Here is a 14,897-nt window from a genome sequence, read left to right on the forward strand (position 1 = left end):
CAACTTTAGCCTGGAATAGGTTAAATAGATAATTTTTGTTCCTTTCTTTGTTTTTGAATAGTTGTATTATTTTTTTTTAAAAGCTGCATACAAAATTCTGTCTTCCTGTAGAAATCAAATCAATAACTTTCCAGTGGGTTGCCTACAAAAGGCTTTCTTTTCTTGTATTGTGTGTTGCTGGGTTGCACTTTGAATGCCTAGAAGAGGTGCTCAAGGATAATTTATTCTGTTGAGAATTCTTTCAGCTAATCGTAATCTGATATGTTGCCCACTGGAAATCCATGAATTTGTGACTTAAGGACAACCTGTTATGGCCATCTACTCTGACTTTATGTAGCAGCAGGACATCATAGACTATCACAGGTGACTCCTACAGTTCCTGTGGTAGTTCTGGACTGCCTTGGTTTGGGTTTAAACTACTATGTTATTTAAGAGGTGGAAGGAAAACAAAATGAGGAGCTGACCAACAGAAAGGCAAGGAGGTCTTATTTGGTGTCTTGTCACAGAAGCAGGAACCAGGTCAGTTTGGCAAATTTTTTTCATATCTGGGTGTCTGTGCTTTTTTGGTATATTGGGTGCTGTTTGAAGAGTAATTTCCAGAATAACCCATACATTTATAAAGCAAATATTTTCTATGGTTGCACTGACCATCACATGTATTTATGGCTTCATCATCTTAATGCCTATGTGTATTGCAAACATCCTTTGAAAAAGAAACAGAACTTCACAGTCCTTCTGGCTCTGGGTGAACTTGGATGCAGAGATATTAGAGTTGGCTTAAAAAGCCATGTCCAAAAGAGCAACACAAAGGAAATAGGAAAACATTGCGCATTTTCTTGTCTCAGAAATGCATCTTTGCTCTCTACCTAGGAGATTGTTCCTAACACATTATATTTCTTTGCATTCTCAGAAGTCTGAATCTTGAGCAGGTCCCATGCTAGTCTGCTCAGGGTGAATTACCTGCTGTCCCTTTGTCCATCTGTGAAGAGCTTGGTATGGTAGGCACACAGTATTCTTTTTCAGAAGGTGCCCACCAAATCAAACTCTACATAAGATATTGTGGAAGCTGTTTATAAAAATAATTGGAGGAGAAAGAATTTGTGTGTGTATACACACACAGGCAGTTTGCTTCATGATGCTTTGGACCAGAGGAAGGAAAACAAGAGCAAGTAACATAGTAGTTGGTACATTAATATGGTCAAAGTAGAGGGAAAAGGAGGGGAATCCTGTGCTGCTTTTCTCACCTGGAGAAATTGTTTTTACCCTGGGAATGTTTTATGTAAAATCATAGAATCACAGACTGATTTGGGTTAGAGGGGACCTTAAAGATCACCTAGTTCTAATCCCCCTGCCATGGGCAGAGACACCTTCCACTAGACTAGGTTGCTCAAATGTGTAAGAATTTCTTGGAGCAGTAAAGCACCTTTTCACCCACTTGTACTCCCTGCCAACACACATGCCCCCCCCCCCCCCCTTCTCTGACCAGTGAATAGTGAAGAGTAAGCACCACGGTTGTGGTGTGCCCCTCAGGAACGGGCGATGCTAGATTCAGATCCCCTTCAGTTGCAGAGAAAGGTCAGTTGTCTCCCCTGTGCTCTAAGAAAAAATGGGTACACAGCAGTGGGCAGGATGAGGTATGACACCATTGCAAATACTACATCCCTGGCAACGGCACTCATATTACTAATATAAATACAAATAATATATATATTATATATAATGTATATTTTATATATATATACACAAAATATACATACAAATTATATATAAATACAAATTACAAATTATAAATACAAACTGGCAAATAGGGCATTTGTTCTGCCTTTGGAAGGAATGCTGGCATAGTCTGTGTTTGGTACTTGGCTTTGGAACGATGGCCTAATGGGGCACTGAAGCTTAGCCACTGCAATTTTATTTTCTCATCCTTCCTTCAGCATTTTCTTTTAATTCAGTTTCTCCACTCAGCAGGCTAGTTGTCTGGGTGCTGTTCCAAAGTGCCTTATGCCTTGTGTACCCTCCACAGGGAGCTTTGCTGCATAATTCAGGTTTCTGGATTGAAACCTCAGACCTGGATGCTTTAATGCTTGGCATTGTGGCATCTGTGATGTCTTTGGATATAGTCCTTATTAATTTAAGTGACACCACAACCCTCACTGCCCTCCCCCCTGCCCAAGTCCAATACCATCTTGCCACTAAGGACCCTTACAACTAGGTCACATCTTCTCTATCAGGAAGTGAAGGAAAGAACCTGTATTCTTTCCTTGTATTAGTCCCCACTTAGATTTTTTCTGCTTCTAGACACAAGGAAAGATTAATAAGCAAGCTGCTATGAATCTTCTTTTGAATGCAGTGATAATCCAAAGGACTAGTTTGAAGGTTATCAGTAACGCTGGAGCTAACAGAGAACTACAGCAGCAAGCAGTCTGCTGCCAGAATGAACATATGAGCTCCCAGGCTGCAAAAGCACAGCTGAAGAACGCAATACGAATGGCGAGATTAATGGCCCACTGTGTGATGTGCGTTGCTGCCCCATACATACCCGCCACATTTGTGGGATGGTGCAGGTCGCAGTCCTCCGCAACCTTTGGAAGACCTCTGTGCTTAGCAATAGCTCTGTTCTCACTCTGAATACCTGAATACCTGGTGTGATCAAACCCAAAGTGCTTGTAATTGGCCAGGATTTGCAGCACAGTGGAAGACACTGCACTGCTTGTAGTAGAGGCTTGTCACCTGATCAGACTCAGCCTGCTTACAAGCAGATTAAAAAGAAAGATGCTGTTGTCACTTATTAGCAGATAGCAGCCACCGTGAAGCTGTGGAAGGAGGAAAATCTGTGTGAGTGGAAGGAAGCTCAGCCTTCAGTAAAAACAAGCAGAAAGAAGAGCTGGTTTGTCCTGGTCACTTAAAAGTGGGTATGTCATAACTTGCCAAAAGAGCAACAGTTCACTTTGTATGTTACAGTCTGTTCCTGTTTTATTGTATACCTTTAAAAGCAGTCCTAATGCATGGTTCTGAGTTACAGGCTGGGCTTAAACCACAACATGGTTGGAATCATTGCTCTCTTTCTGTGGAAACATCTCAGAACTTCAACCCAAGCTGCCACATTGACATTTCTAGCCTATAGCTGAGTTTATGTAGCAAGGCCGTTCTCCCCAAACTGTGTTTTATATCCCAAGGCATATCTCTGTCATGAATGTCTTGGACCAGATGCAGCCACCTGCTGACAGAGGAGCAAACAGTATGTTATTTTGCAGTTTATCTCCAGCTTTAGGCAAGGTCTCAGAAGTGAATTCTGCAGTGGCTGGGCAGTAGAGGTACATGAACACAAATGCACCTTGGAGGTTGTGACTCTTGGTTTGTTGGGAGCTGGTTTGTAGGGAGCACTATACTCGCTGTCCTTTCGAGGGTGAGCAGTAATTGGTACCTGGTGGCTTAACAGTGCAAAAGGAAGTTTTTTCTGTGAACCAGAGGAATTTATTTAGCATTGGGGTCAGATGATGAAAATGCTGTTTCACATTATTCTTAGCAGACTTCTTCCTGCAGTTTAACTGAAGCAGCACAGTTAGCGTTTGGGATGTTGCTTTTTATATGGCAGTTTGACAGCTCACCTGATTACTCCAGGATCAGGAAGCTTACTGCAGTCCCTAATAGCCTATTATAAGTAGGCTGCTGTTTCTAGGAGCAGATTTCAGTACCTGATAACCTTTGTTACAGCACAAGATATGCATACACCTCCTGTGATAGTGAAGAGGGGAGGAACTAGGAAGTCCTTTTATCTGGTACCCTCTACTTTGTTTCGAAAGTGACATTTCTCTTTTGGAGAGTGTTTGCCAGTTGTGCTCTCCCAATAAAACACTGGACTTGTAAAATGCTGGACTCCAGTAAAATACTGTTACTCGTAAGTAATGGTGGTCAAGCTGGAGTGAAAGCACTGTGATCCCTCAGACCCTAACTCTTGGATCCAATGAATGAATAACCAATGTATATATAGCTCTGCTTGTTCAGCTCAAACACTGTCAGCCCTAAATAAACGATGTCTCCTCTTTATACTGAGAATGCTGAGCCATCCCCTCTTGCTTTGCAGCAGTTTGGCTATTTATACTCCTAATAATCACTGCATTGTGTGAATATTGAACTACTGGTCTGGAACCAGGAGCCCTTTATGATACTACTTGAACAAGTAGTATCATAATACAGGCCATCCCTGCTCCAGAGAAGAAATACTGAAGTAGTTTTGAGGGCCAAAAGTCTCTTTTGAAAACTGGCTTTGGTTTCATAGGATGCATGGCAAGACATTTATGTACTTAGTTCACAACTGCTGTTTAAAACTTGGGGCTGATATTTTGGTATTGAAGTAGTGAGCGAGTCTGTCAAATGCCAGTACTTGACAGCAGCTTTTGTGTTTTTATCTCCTCCTGTTCCCCAGTTTCATTTGGCTTCAAAGAACCCAGTGTTAAGTTGCCTTTCATGTTTTGGTAACATGTGTGGAAGAGGACAACCTTCATCCTCCAGAAGTATTTTATTATAGAGCTGTCAGCAGCAGTTAAAAGGGAAATGTTGGCTCTGCGTGAAAAGATGAGAGGGCTTCTCTTGGCTTTTAAATGAAAAAGTAGCTCTTATGCATCTAATGCTAAAAGCATAATGGCATGGGGCCAGCCATTAAGTATCAGTTATAGGCGAGAGAAGTATTTCATTTGAACCAAGTGTAAGTAGTAAGGAGACAGCTGTGATTCTGCAGGAGTTGTATGCCTGCTCTACAGTGTGTGCACGGCACTATTGGAAAACCCGTTTCCATGGATCACAATACAAGCTGTGAGTGCTTGGTGACTTGGCAGTGTCCAAGTGCCGAGTGTGGACTGATGGGTTGGAGCATGGTGTGATCTGGGTAGCAAGGCTGGACAAGAGGTATCTGGGTGTACCAGGGGAGTTTTGGACTGGATATTAGGAAAAATCTGTTTGCATTGAAACAGGCTGCCCAGGAAAGTGGTGGAATCACTGTCCCTGGAAGCGTTCAAAACACATCTAGACAAGGCCCTTAGCGATGTGATTTAGTGGTGGTCTTGGCAGTCCTGGGGTAATGGTTGAACCTGATGATCTTAAAGGTCTTTTCCAACCTAGTAGATTCTGTGATTCTAAAGCTGTTGATGTCTATAGGCTGAGATGAGTAGGAGGTACGAAGAGCATGAGCCAGCGACATTTTAGTAAGTTGTACAGCTGGATACAAACAGTGAGCAGGATTCTGCCAGTGTTGATTCTGCCTGTTGGCCTTTCAACCTGGTGCTTAAAACAGGTACTTTTTTTTTTTTTTTTATTCTCCATCATAGTGGGCAAAATAGGGCCTCAATGGAAATTTCTACCATTCATATAAGCTTTAGTTGTACAGATCTGCATTTCAGTGTATAACTCAGGTGTACAGCAGACTATACAGAGAAAATTCTCATGCCCCTACCTGCTGTGTTGTTTATGGCACTTTCTGTGTGGTACAAACCCCAGGTTAAAGATAAGAAATCCTGAGGATTGAGAGAAAAGGTGGGAATAGATACGGTTTTGCTGGAGAGATGTAGGCTGGCAGTGCAGCTCATCCCTCCCTCAGCCCCAGCACTCCGGCAGGCAGAGCAGGTCCAGCCTCCTGCTTCTTTTGGCTGGTGTGTAATAGTGGCAGAAAGATGGCAGGAGCTCAGTTACCTTCTGCGGTTTGCTGTGAAATGAGGATCAGTAGTATGCTCTAAGGCGCCAGGATAGCTGTGGAGAGGAGGCTGGCAGTGCAGGGAGAAACCACTGAGGGCTCAGGGTGAAATGAGGACAGAGGGGCAGCAGCACCTTCTATCAGGGAGCAAAGGAGAAATAAACACCAATAAATCTGAATTGCTGAACCATGTAGTTTTTGGTGTCCAGGCAGTGGCATTCTTGGAAGAGGATGAAATCCCCAATGTGCTGTGTGGTTGCTGTAACAGCTGCTCTTTATTTATGTTCCGTTTCTATTTATACGCTGTTTCTATCCCTTGTGGTTAAAATCTTAATGATTTCATGCTTACTATTATGCTATGATCCCAGACTGCAGGTCATTTTGGATCTTCCTCTTGTCTTCCTTAGCTCATGGCCAGTTAAATGTCAGGGATGTTTTTTTCTAGTCTGTTTGTAAGAGTGAAACCCTTCACTTGTCCCAGCTGTGTATTTCCATTCAGGAACTAGCAGTGGTTCCCAAGGAGCCATCTCTCTTTTTGGTCTGTTTACCACTCTCTGGTCTGCCTCTGAGAGGACCCTGCTTTCCTGTTGTCTGGCATCCAGAAGGCTGGAGGGCAGCCCCACAGGCAGCCCAGCTTCCCCACTGCACCTCTGTCTTTTCAGCCATCACTAAATTGACTATAAATTAGCCTGGCCTCTTATAATGGACTGTTTCATGGCTGTAGTTAAAATTGCAACAATTTTTGTCCATCAAGATCTGAAGTGTCCTTGCACTTGCTCCTACTCTTCCAGGCACAGGGGCTGTTGAAGGCAAGCAGAGTTCCCTTCCCCGCCACACCTCGCATGCAGACACATTAGTACATTTTGACACTCGACTGGGGAGCCAGGTAATCCCAACAGCCCCATTTCACAGCCAGCCTTGTTCAGGGTTTAACAGGGCTGAGCATACCATGCGTGTGCCTCTCACACCAATGTTGGACCATGCAGCCTCTTCTCTGCTGGGAGAAGGGATGTGTGTAGGGACCTATGACCTTCCTTAATGAAATACTGTAGGCAAACTACTTGATGGCGATGAATGGGGCTGTACCTTTCAAAGGTCAAGTAGGGGTAGTTACCTTTAATGCTGTGCTGCTGTAAGGCTGAGAACACTAACAGTCTTGTTCAAAATGCTACACGTGTACAGATCTTCAGTCTTTGCAAGCAGCGTCTAATTTTATTGTTACTTCTTTTGCAGCTTCTGTCGGTGTCAGATGGATGATAGGCGTTACAGAAATTAACAGGGGTTCCACCTATGGCAACAATGACAACAAGCAGAAATGAAAGTAGTATCTTCAGAGACTGCTTCAATCCAAAGGGAACAAATCCAACTTCTGAAAACTCTTAAGTGTGTATCATGGTCCTTCAAGTGAGAGCAGAGGAAGCATAGGATGAGCAATTGCCATGCATATCTGAATTTGTGCTCCTGTTATTTTTCTCTGGGGGTTTGGGCTGGATGACACACTTGAAAGATGCACTCCTTTGTCTACTTGCCACAGCAAGTTTGCATTTGTTTGGCTGGTTTGTTTCCCTATAAACTGTCTTAAGTTTTGAAGAAGAAAAAAAAGTAATTCCAGTGTACTTGTATGATGAGAGATTACCTGGAAACTAACCAGAGGTGCAGGCTTTATCTTTCCTAACCTGCTCTAAGGAATGGACAAATGTCAGAAGATTGTTACAAGATGATTAAAATTGGTAGTTGTCTAGATCACACGTTAACAGTTTAACAACCATATTCTGTCAGTGTTTAAATACAGTAAGAGGCTCTGCTTGGTTATACCAGCACTAGACTGAAGCAGCTCTATTGAACTGAGAGAATTGCAAGTAGAGGTTTTTCTACATCTAGAACTTACTCCCATAGTGGGCACCACATGGGGCCTTTGAAACCTCAGCCAGACCCCAGACATCCCAACATCGTAATCTTGCAGTGGCATAACCTGGAGTGGCATTTAGCCTTGGGGCCATTTGCAGAGCTAAGAGTTACCCACTGCCACATTTTCCCCAGGCGATGTATCAGAGGGACAACTAAAACCTGTAATTCTTTTGCGAGTAAATAAATGCCATTTATAGTTTGGAAAAACGGAGGTACTAAAATTCTTTTTCATCTTTAAACTGATTAAAATTCTAGGCCTTTCTAATAGTGGTGGAAACAGAACAACTGGGTATGCTGTAACGAAGTAATGCAAAGCACATTAAAAGTTATGCCCCACACCCCTACTACTGTTGTGATCCCTATTAATCTGCTTGTCTGTCATTTTCGGTTAGTTTACACAGTGCCTCATAACAGTCACCCTGAGGTAACAGCTAAATTATCTTTTGCCTTTTTTTTGGGGGGAGAAGAGGGGAAGTATTAGACAGACCTAGGACAGTGACAGTGCTTGGGACTTTTTATGGCTTTCTGGACTTTGACACCCTTCTCAGTTAAATAAATCTAGAATCAAGCACCTGTGTTGCTCTGACATCCCAGGGCAGCCTTCTCCTGGTTCTGAACTTAAGGAGTTAAGGGTATACAAGTTACTAAAAAGAACTCATTTAAAAAAAGAAAAAAGGAAAGAGCAGACTTCAGCTACTGGCAATTATGATTTAAAAAACCCCAAATCTCTGAAATCTAAAGATACAGATGCTGAGCAGGGGCAATCAGGATTGGCACTTTCAATGATGGTACATTTTCATTGTGCATAGGACTAAACTGTGACAGACTAGGAGTAAACTGTCTGTGTGAGCCCAGAGAAGAAAGTCTTAGTTCTAGCAGCTGATACTAAAAACATTTCTCTTTCCCTACAGTAAAACAGAGGCCAGAAGAAATGGGGGCTAATACAACAGCATATGAATCATTCCATGAAATACACGTTTGCTCTTCAGATGTCAGACCATCTTGAAACTACTGTCTTTAATACACAGCACCTAAAGAGCAGGTGCAGTAGTGCTTTTAGTATGGGACAGAAAGTAAAGATTTTTGATAGTAGAGGCAATAAAAAGTATAACATGAAGGAAGGAACAGGCCTTGGGACATGTGAGGGACTCGTTCTGGGGGCTTTTTCCCTGTCTTGTGTACACACACATCCCCTATGCTCTGAAGCTTTCTCAAAGAAGTGTATGAGGTCATGAACATAAACATGGGCTTTAGTGTAGTTTTTCCAACACAGGAGATAGAACCCAAAATCAGAAAACACTGCCATGCTTATAAAGCTGTTCTTTTAATCCTAACAGTGGAAAACTGAGTATTACAGCCTGTAGTAGTGTCTGACAATCCAGTTATCCCACAGTAATACAGCAGGCCATGTTACAGAGCCAGGCCTGAAGCCACTGTACACAAGACACTGAATGTGGGTGGGATGGGAGAGAAGAGCATTCTCCAAGCTAGTGTTTTACTATAACTCTTACCTGGCAGATGCAGTGGACTTCTGTCAGGGTTAAAGAATGATCCTGTATGCAGGGCAAGTAATTCTGAGCAGCAAATACACATTCATGCAGTGACAGAGAGTAGCTTTTTTGCCTTTTTCAAGAGCCACTGGTGAAACATGCTGGCAGGGTGACACTGAACATTCCTTATGACTCTTAGTCCCTTCCTCTCCAACTGCATGTAGTGCCACTTCTCCCAGAGGAAAATACCAACCATGTAAATACTTCTGAGAAAGTATTTAGGCTATTCCTTATCCAGTTCCCTGGGACATGCCGCTCCTGGATCTGTCCTCCTAAGCACTTGTGGCAGTCCCAGCACCTGAGGACTGCAGCACTGGGCCCTGCCAGCATCCACTGGCAAACAGAGCAAGAGTACTGGAACTTGCCAAAGTAGTTATACTAGTCCAGTTCACTGTATTAAAAGAATGATGTATGTCATCAGGAAGCAGTGTTTGCCCCGTGTCCCCACAAGCAACTATATGTTCTACAACTGCCTTAACAAAAGTAGTCTTAACATTTGTTTATACAAAAATAAAAGTATAAAAAGCTAATGTGGAGTGAATGAGTTTTCTTTTGGTTGGCAACAAGGAACTAGTTAAGAGTTTACTTTTCACCTTTATCTTGACTCCTAAGAGCTGGCCACAGTTCCTGTTTCTGTACAGGGGCACCTGAAATGAGGCACATAAGGACACAAACCACTCAGTCACTTCTGATACACCACAAAGGGAAGCGCACAGCAGGCTGGAGAGGTTACTTTTACCTCTGGTCATAGTCTGTTGCTGAGGATGACAACGTACTTTCTCCTGTCATAACTGAAAACAGAGACCTGAAGAGAGGGGAGAGTCTTTACCTTCAATGGTGACCTGCACACTGAGACTCATCCTTTTCTAGATTTAAATGTCAGATTTCACAGTACCTTAGCAACAGGTCACCCACCTGCTAAAAGCTACTGCACACCTGAAACAAACCAAGGCACTGTGGGTTAAGAGGAGAAACAGGACTTTAGAATAAAGCCAAGCAAGTAAGTTCTCTGTTTTATAAGCAAGTTACCCATTTTAAGGTCTAATGCTGAACAGGAATATGGAAACTTGCACTAATACTTACAAGTAACAAGTAAGTTTTAAGTAAGTCATCTGTTTGCACTAGCAAGTTAAAATAATCTAACTAGATCCAGTGTTACAGACTGTTTCTTCTAGTTGTTAATCACTTCTAACCTCTCTGCGTTTTCTCACACCAGTGACAGCTGGGGGATGGTGGGGACATCAAAGTCCAGGATCAGAAATCGGTTTTAAAAAGCTAACAGTAAGTTCTTGGTTTTGCCACACGAACCACAGGAACAACCTTAACTGATTCCTTGGCCACAGAAGTGCTCCCTCTTCACAGTACTTTCATTCCAGAAGAAAGTTACTTCAGACCATGACTCTTTCCCTTAGATACTACACAGTATCAAGAGCTGTACATCACCTTATTTCCTCAGGAGAGGACGAAGGGGTGGGGACACAGCACCTTAATTCTATTATCAACTATGTAAGAAGCGTATCTTGAACTTGACAAAATGTGACCACTGCAATATAAAAGAAGCTTATTCCAGTTGGGTTAGCTTAGCAGTCTCAAACAGGCATTGAAAAAAATTCGTTTAAAATGTGACACAACCCCACATGCTTATTTTCAGAAGAAAACCCCTTCACCAACAACTCCTAAAATAAACCATTTATTGGGAAAAAACTTCTTTTAAAATTTCATTAATCAGCCTTTTGCATAACAAATCTGAAGCTTGCCAAAAAACAAATAAACAAAAAAATCCCAGTAAAAGTTCACAGTCAGTGCACTCAACAAACGGATTAAAAAACAAGGTCCATAACGCCTGATAACACTACAGCATTTTTCTGAACCTAATGAGTTCAAAAATACTAGGTATTAACATTACAGTTCTCAATCAAATGAGAAACGGGAGCAAGAACAAAAAGGGTATGGTCCATATACAGTAGTAATGGCACTTTCACTGAAACATGCAGCTTCTTCCACCTCGCAGACACTGTCACATGAGCAACATGTGCCAAGTAAAACATACAGGAGCAGCAGAGAAAGTGACGCTCGTCACTTGTGCAGTCTTCGTAAGTTCAACTTTTATACTGTTTCTCAGCACAGTCTTTATGTAAATATTACATACAGTAGTGATTAAAAGATATCTTGCCAGAATATAAAAGGCCAGAGGTTGAATGACTTCATTCTTCATCTGTGCAAACCTGTGAAGGGAACAGAAGGCAATTAATTCCATTGTCTCCCTGCTACAGCAAGACAACAGATCAGTTTCTTCAGCACCTTCACTGAACATCTTTGAAGTTTTCTTCATTCTCCTTTGTTACACAGATAATGAATTACAAGTGTTTGCACATGAATACCCATGTTTGCACTGTCACCATGCAACTAAACTTTAAGCTGGAAAATGAGAGAATTCAATAACCTGCTGTGCTCCCTGTTCTTCAAAAAAGTTACTAATACACCTGAATGTGTAGCTGTCATTATTTGCTTGTTCCTAAGCTAAGCATTAAACCCCACTTCATGCAGGAACTGCAGACTGTTATGCCAACTGCCAGGTGAACATTCAGCATGAATGTCATGTTAAGTATGAGCTTTAAAGAAAAACAGGCCCTTGCACTGAAGGCTGGTCAAGTTCTCAAGCATGTGCCTCTTTCCCTTTTTCTGGAGGGGACCCTTACTCTCTATACTACCCAAGTTGTGCATCTGTACGTGCTGAAGTTTTAGGGACAGAGCCCTTCAAGTAATCACCGCTGAGCTGAAGCTTGACAAGTCTTTCCAACATAAAGATACTGCATCTCAAAACAGCAGAAAAAAGTTCATGACATGGTGCGCACCAGGTTCTTTTAGTCAAATGTTTGCCAGCAGCATCACATGTGCTTCTGAGAAGTTGCCAAACCTTGTTTTCTGGACAGCATCAACCTGATAACCAACCTCCCACTGTAATCCAAAGCCCTGCAGCATAGCTGCAAACAAGGGAGGCAAAAAGTCTGGTTTTGATTCTATCTACAGTGTTTGTAGCCAAAGCCACGAGACAAACCTTGACAAAAGGATGATCGAGGAGTTGGCTGGCCGTCCACCTCATCTTTGGGTCGCTTTCCAGGCAGTGGCAAAGGAAGTCTTTCCCTTCTGGGCTCACTTTGTCAGGAATAGGAGGTTTATGACCCATCCCCACTTTATACATGATCTGGAAGTTGTGCTCATATTCGTGCCAAGGCCTCTGCAACAGGTAACAGCATTGCAAGGTTTAGTGAGTAACTTGCTATCCAACAGAGCATATATTTGTGACCCCGGGAAATTAAAAACCACCCCAGTACTTGCAGACTTCAGTGTGATAAATGGCAGAATTTGCAGAGAAACTGCTAGGAACAATCTGCAGTCATCCAGTATGTGAAACATCCCTACCTTGCCAGTGACCATCTCTATAACAACGCAGCCCAGGCTCCAGATGTCTGCTGCACGTCCATGCCCTTCTCCTTTAGCTCTAGTAATTACTTCTGGAGCCATGTATGCTTTGAAACAACACATATGATGTCATCAGTACATAGGGCAGAAGGAATGGTATACATTAAGTGATTAACTGGGTAAGCCAAATGCTTTTTAATACATCTGTAATGAATTACCACTCAGCTTTTCTTGCTAAGTTTTGTCATTTGCGCTCTCCTTGTTCTTGGACACATCGGCAGCATAACTCTCTTTCAATTTGAAAGGCGACTGTGAAAACGCTGGTACAATAACATGCTTTCAGTTGCTGTCATTTTAAAAAAAGCAGATTCAGGAGCTGTTCAATAAGAACAGCATTGTTCCAGTAAGGCTGCAGAGAAAGATGCAACCCCAGAAAACACAAGCTCCAGCACCTTTATAGTTACCAAACAAACACAACTTTATTTCTCCAGTGACATCATTCACTGATTGTTTTGGCTTCTGGATGTAAGGCACATCTAACTAGCTACTGTAAAACCAAGTTTCCCCCAAACACAGCATTTCACTCTGGCCCACACTTTTGGCAGAGGTAACTTCTTTTATGGTAGGTAGACAAGTGCTTGCCTAGCACAGGCTTCCTTACCTGCAGTCCCCAAGGTGCTGTTCACTTCTCCAGGCATTGTCTGGGTGTTGTTCTTCAGTTTCACTGAGCAGCCAAAGTCTCCTAGTTTAATCAGTCCAGATGAGGTAAGAAAGATGTTGGCTCCTAGGAAACACAACAAAAAACAGTAACACTTGTTAAACTGGTGTTGAACTGAGGAATGAGGGTTTCTCAATATACTCTTGGAAGTTACATGGCAGATAACAGCGAATTCACACTTGGGTCTTTACCTGTGGATTAAGTATAAAATACAACAGCATTAGAGACGTTCCCCAAAGGGTAGGCTACCAGGATTTTTGGTGGGTTTGCGTAAACACTAAATGTACTGGAAGTTAACAATAGGAAGTGTTCAAATCACAGAACAGTACAGCAGGCAAATTCATCAGCTTTCCACACATGCTCATTATGAGAAATGACTCCTCCAGGAATTTATGAATTCCAGTGCTTATCCTTGTGAATGCTGCACTGTGTAAAAACACCTGTCCTGAAGGAGCTTCCTGGCAGAGGCCATTGCTGTGCATCTCCCACTAGCTATCTCTGCAGTTCTGCAGTGTCAAGCCATGATATCATACAGCTGTGTCATCACAGCCAACTACAAAATGGAGCTTATAGCACTTTATTACATGTACTACCAAATACCCGCTCCTGTTGTGCTGTACTTCCAGAGGAACTTCTGGAGAAGGGCTACCATTACAATAGCTGGATACACTGCTAGTTTACACTAGAAAAAACTTCCCTAGCATAGCTGAAAAGTCTCCAAGAAGAATCTGCAAGTGCCTTCAAGTCACTTGCTCTACACAACAGTGCAAAATAAGCCAAGTGGTTTTCTTTTGTTCAACATCCTGCCAAAACACATGTTGAGAGCCAACAGAGAAGAGGTAGAGCAGAAGCAGCTCACTATACATGTCAGGTCAAGTCCTGGGCTCTGAAAGTACCACAATGAAACTACAAGTAGATTGCAAGAGTCAACATGGTATCAGCTGTGATCTCTATTAAGGAGAGATGGATGGTAGCACAGAACAAAAGTGTATGTCTGCTGTAGGAGCAGGCAAACATTGGGGACTTCATTACACACAGCCTTTTCCCATGTCACACAGAAAATTCTTTCAAAAGTGGCTCATCTGAATACAGCCTTCAGAATTTTCTCCCTTTCATTCCACCCTGAACAGAGGTCAGTGCAGGAATTCCCGGCTGCTCCTCCTTTGTGTTATGTTCTCTTAGTTAATGATTTTTTCCAGTTAGGTTGGCTGAGCATCCCCAAGATATTCACAGAAAAGAAAAAGAATCCTCAAAAAGCTCAAGTCAAAGACAACCGTGCAGGTCAATGATGCCAAAACCCTGCCTGCTTCTCAAAGGGCTTCTCTAACTAATATGAGAATGCTTGCTTTAGTTATCAAGATTTATTTAGTCCAAGAGGCATTGCACAGAACTGCACTAAAAAGAGGAAAGAAATCAGTAACAGAAATAAATTCCAACCTTTTATTACTACAAGCCTTCTACAAGTTCTGGAAGAAGAATTAACCTTCAGTGAATACAACTCCCGTGCACACTGTCCGTAAGTTTTCCGCTCCAGCATTCAGGTGCCTGCCCATACTCAAAATCAGAATTCCTAGGCTGGATTCTGCAGTTTGCCATCAGAGAAACAGACACG

General features: G+C 42.4%; 2 protein-coding genes across 13 annotated transcripts in view; one reads left to right on the top strand and one right to left on the bottom strand.

The window, feature by feature from the left end:
- Window positions 1–9,674, top strand: part of AGPAT4 (1-acylglycerol-3-phosphate O-acyltransferase 4) — an 84,073-nt gene extending 74,399 nt beyond the window's left edge. For all 4 annotated transcript variants that reach the window (XM_062641876.1, XM_062641877.1, XM_062641874.1 and 1 more), the window contains exon 9: window positions 6,920–9,674. In XM_062641876.1, coding sequence (XP_062497860.1) covers window positions 6,920–7,005 — 86 coding nt within the window. In that variant the 3' untranslated portion in view covers window positions 7,006–9,674. The remainder of the gene's footprint in view (window positions 1–6,919) is intronic.
- Window positions 9,675–10,818: 1,144 nt separating this feature from the next.
- Window positions 10,819–14,897, bottom strand: part of MAP3K4 (mitogen-activated protein kinase kinase kinase 4) — a 70,434-nt gene continuing 66,355 nt past the window's right edge. For 8 of the 9 annotated variants that reach the window (XM_062641850.1, XM_062641844.1, XM_062641847.1 and 5 more), the window contains 4 exons: window positions 13,229–13,351; window positions 12,568–12,674; window positions 12,203–12,382; window positions 10,819–11,369 (listed from right to left, as the gene is read on the bottom strand). In XM_062641850.1, coding sequence (XP_062497834.1) covers window positions 11,349–11,369; window positions 12,203–12,382; window positions 12,568–12,674; window positions 13,229–13,351 — 431 coding nt within the window. In that variant the 3' untranslated portion in view covers window positions 10,819–11,348. Of the gene's footprint in view, window positions 11,370–12,202; window positions 12,383–12,567; window positions 12,675–13,228; window positions 13,352–14,897 lie in introns of those variants that run through there. The other variant, XR_009969093.1, reaches the window with a different exon arrangement.

This window comes from Pezoporus occidentalis, unplaced genomic scaffold (genome assembly GCF_034315485.1).
Source record: "Pezoporus occidentalis ecotype Australia unplaced genomic scaffold, CSIRO_AGI_Poc_V1 ctg7, whole genome shotgun sequence".
Lineage (NCBI taxonomy): Eukaryota > Metazoa > Chordata > Aves > Psittaciformes > Psittacidae > Pezoporus > Pezoporus occidentalis.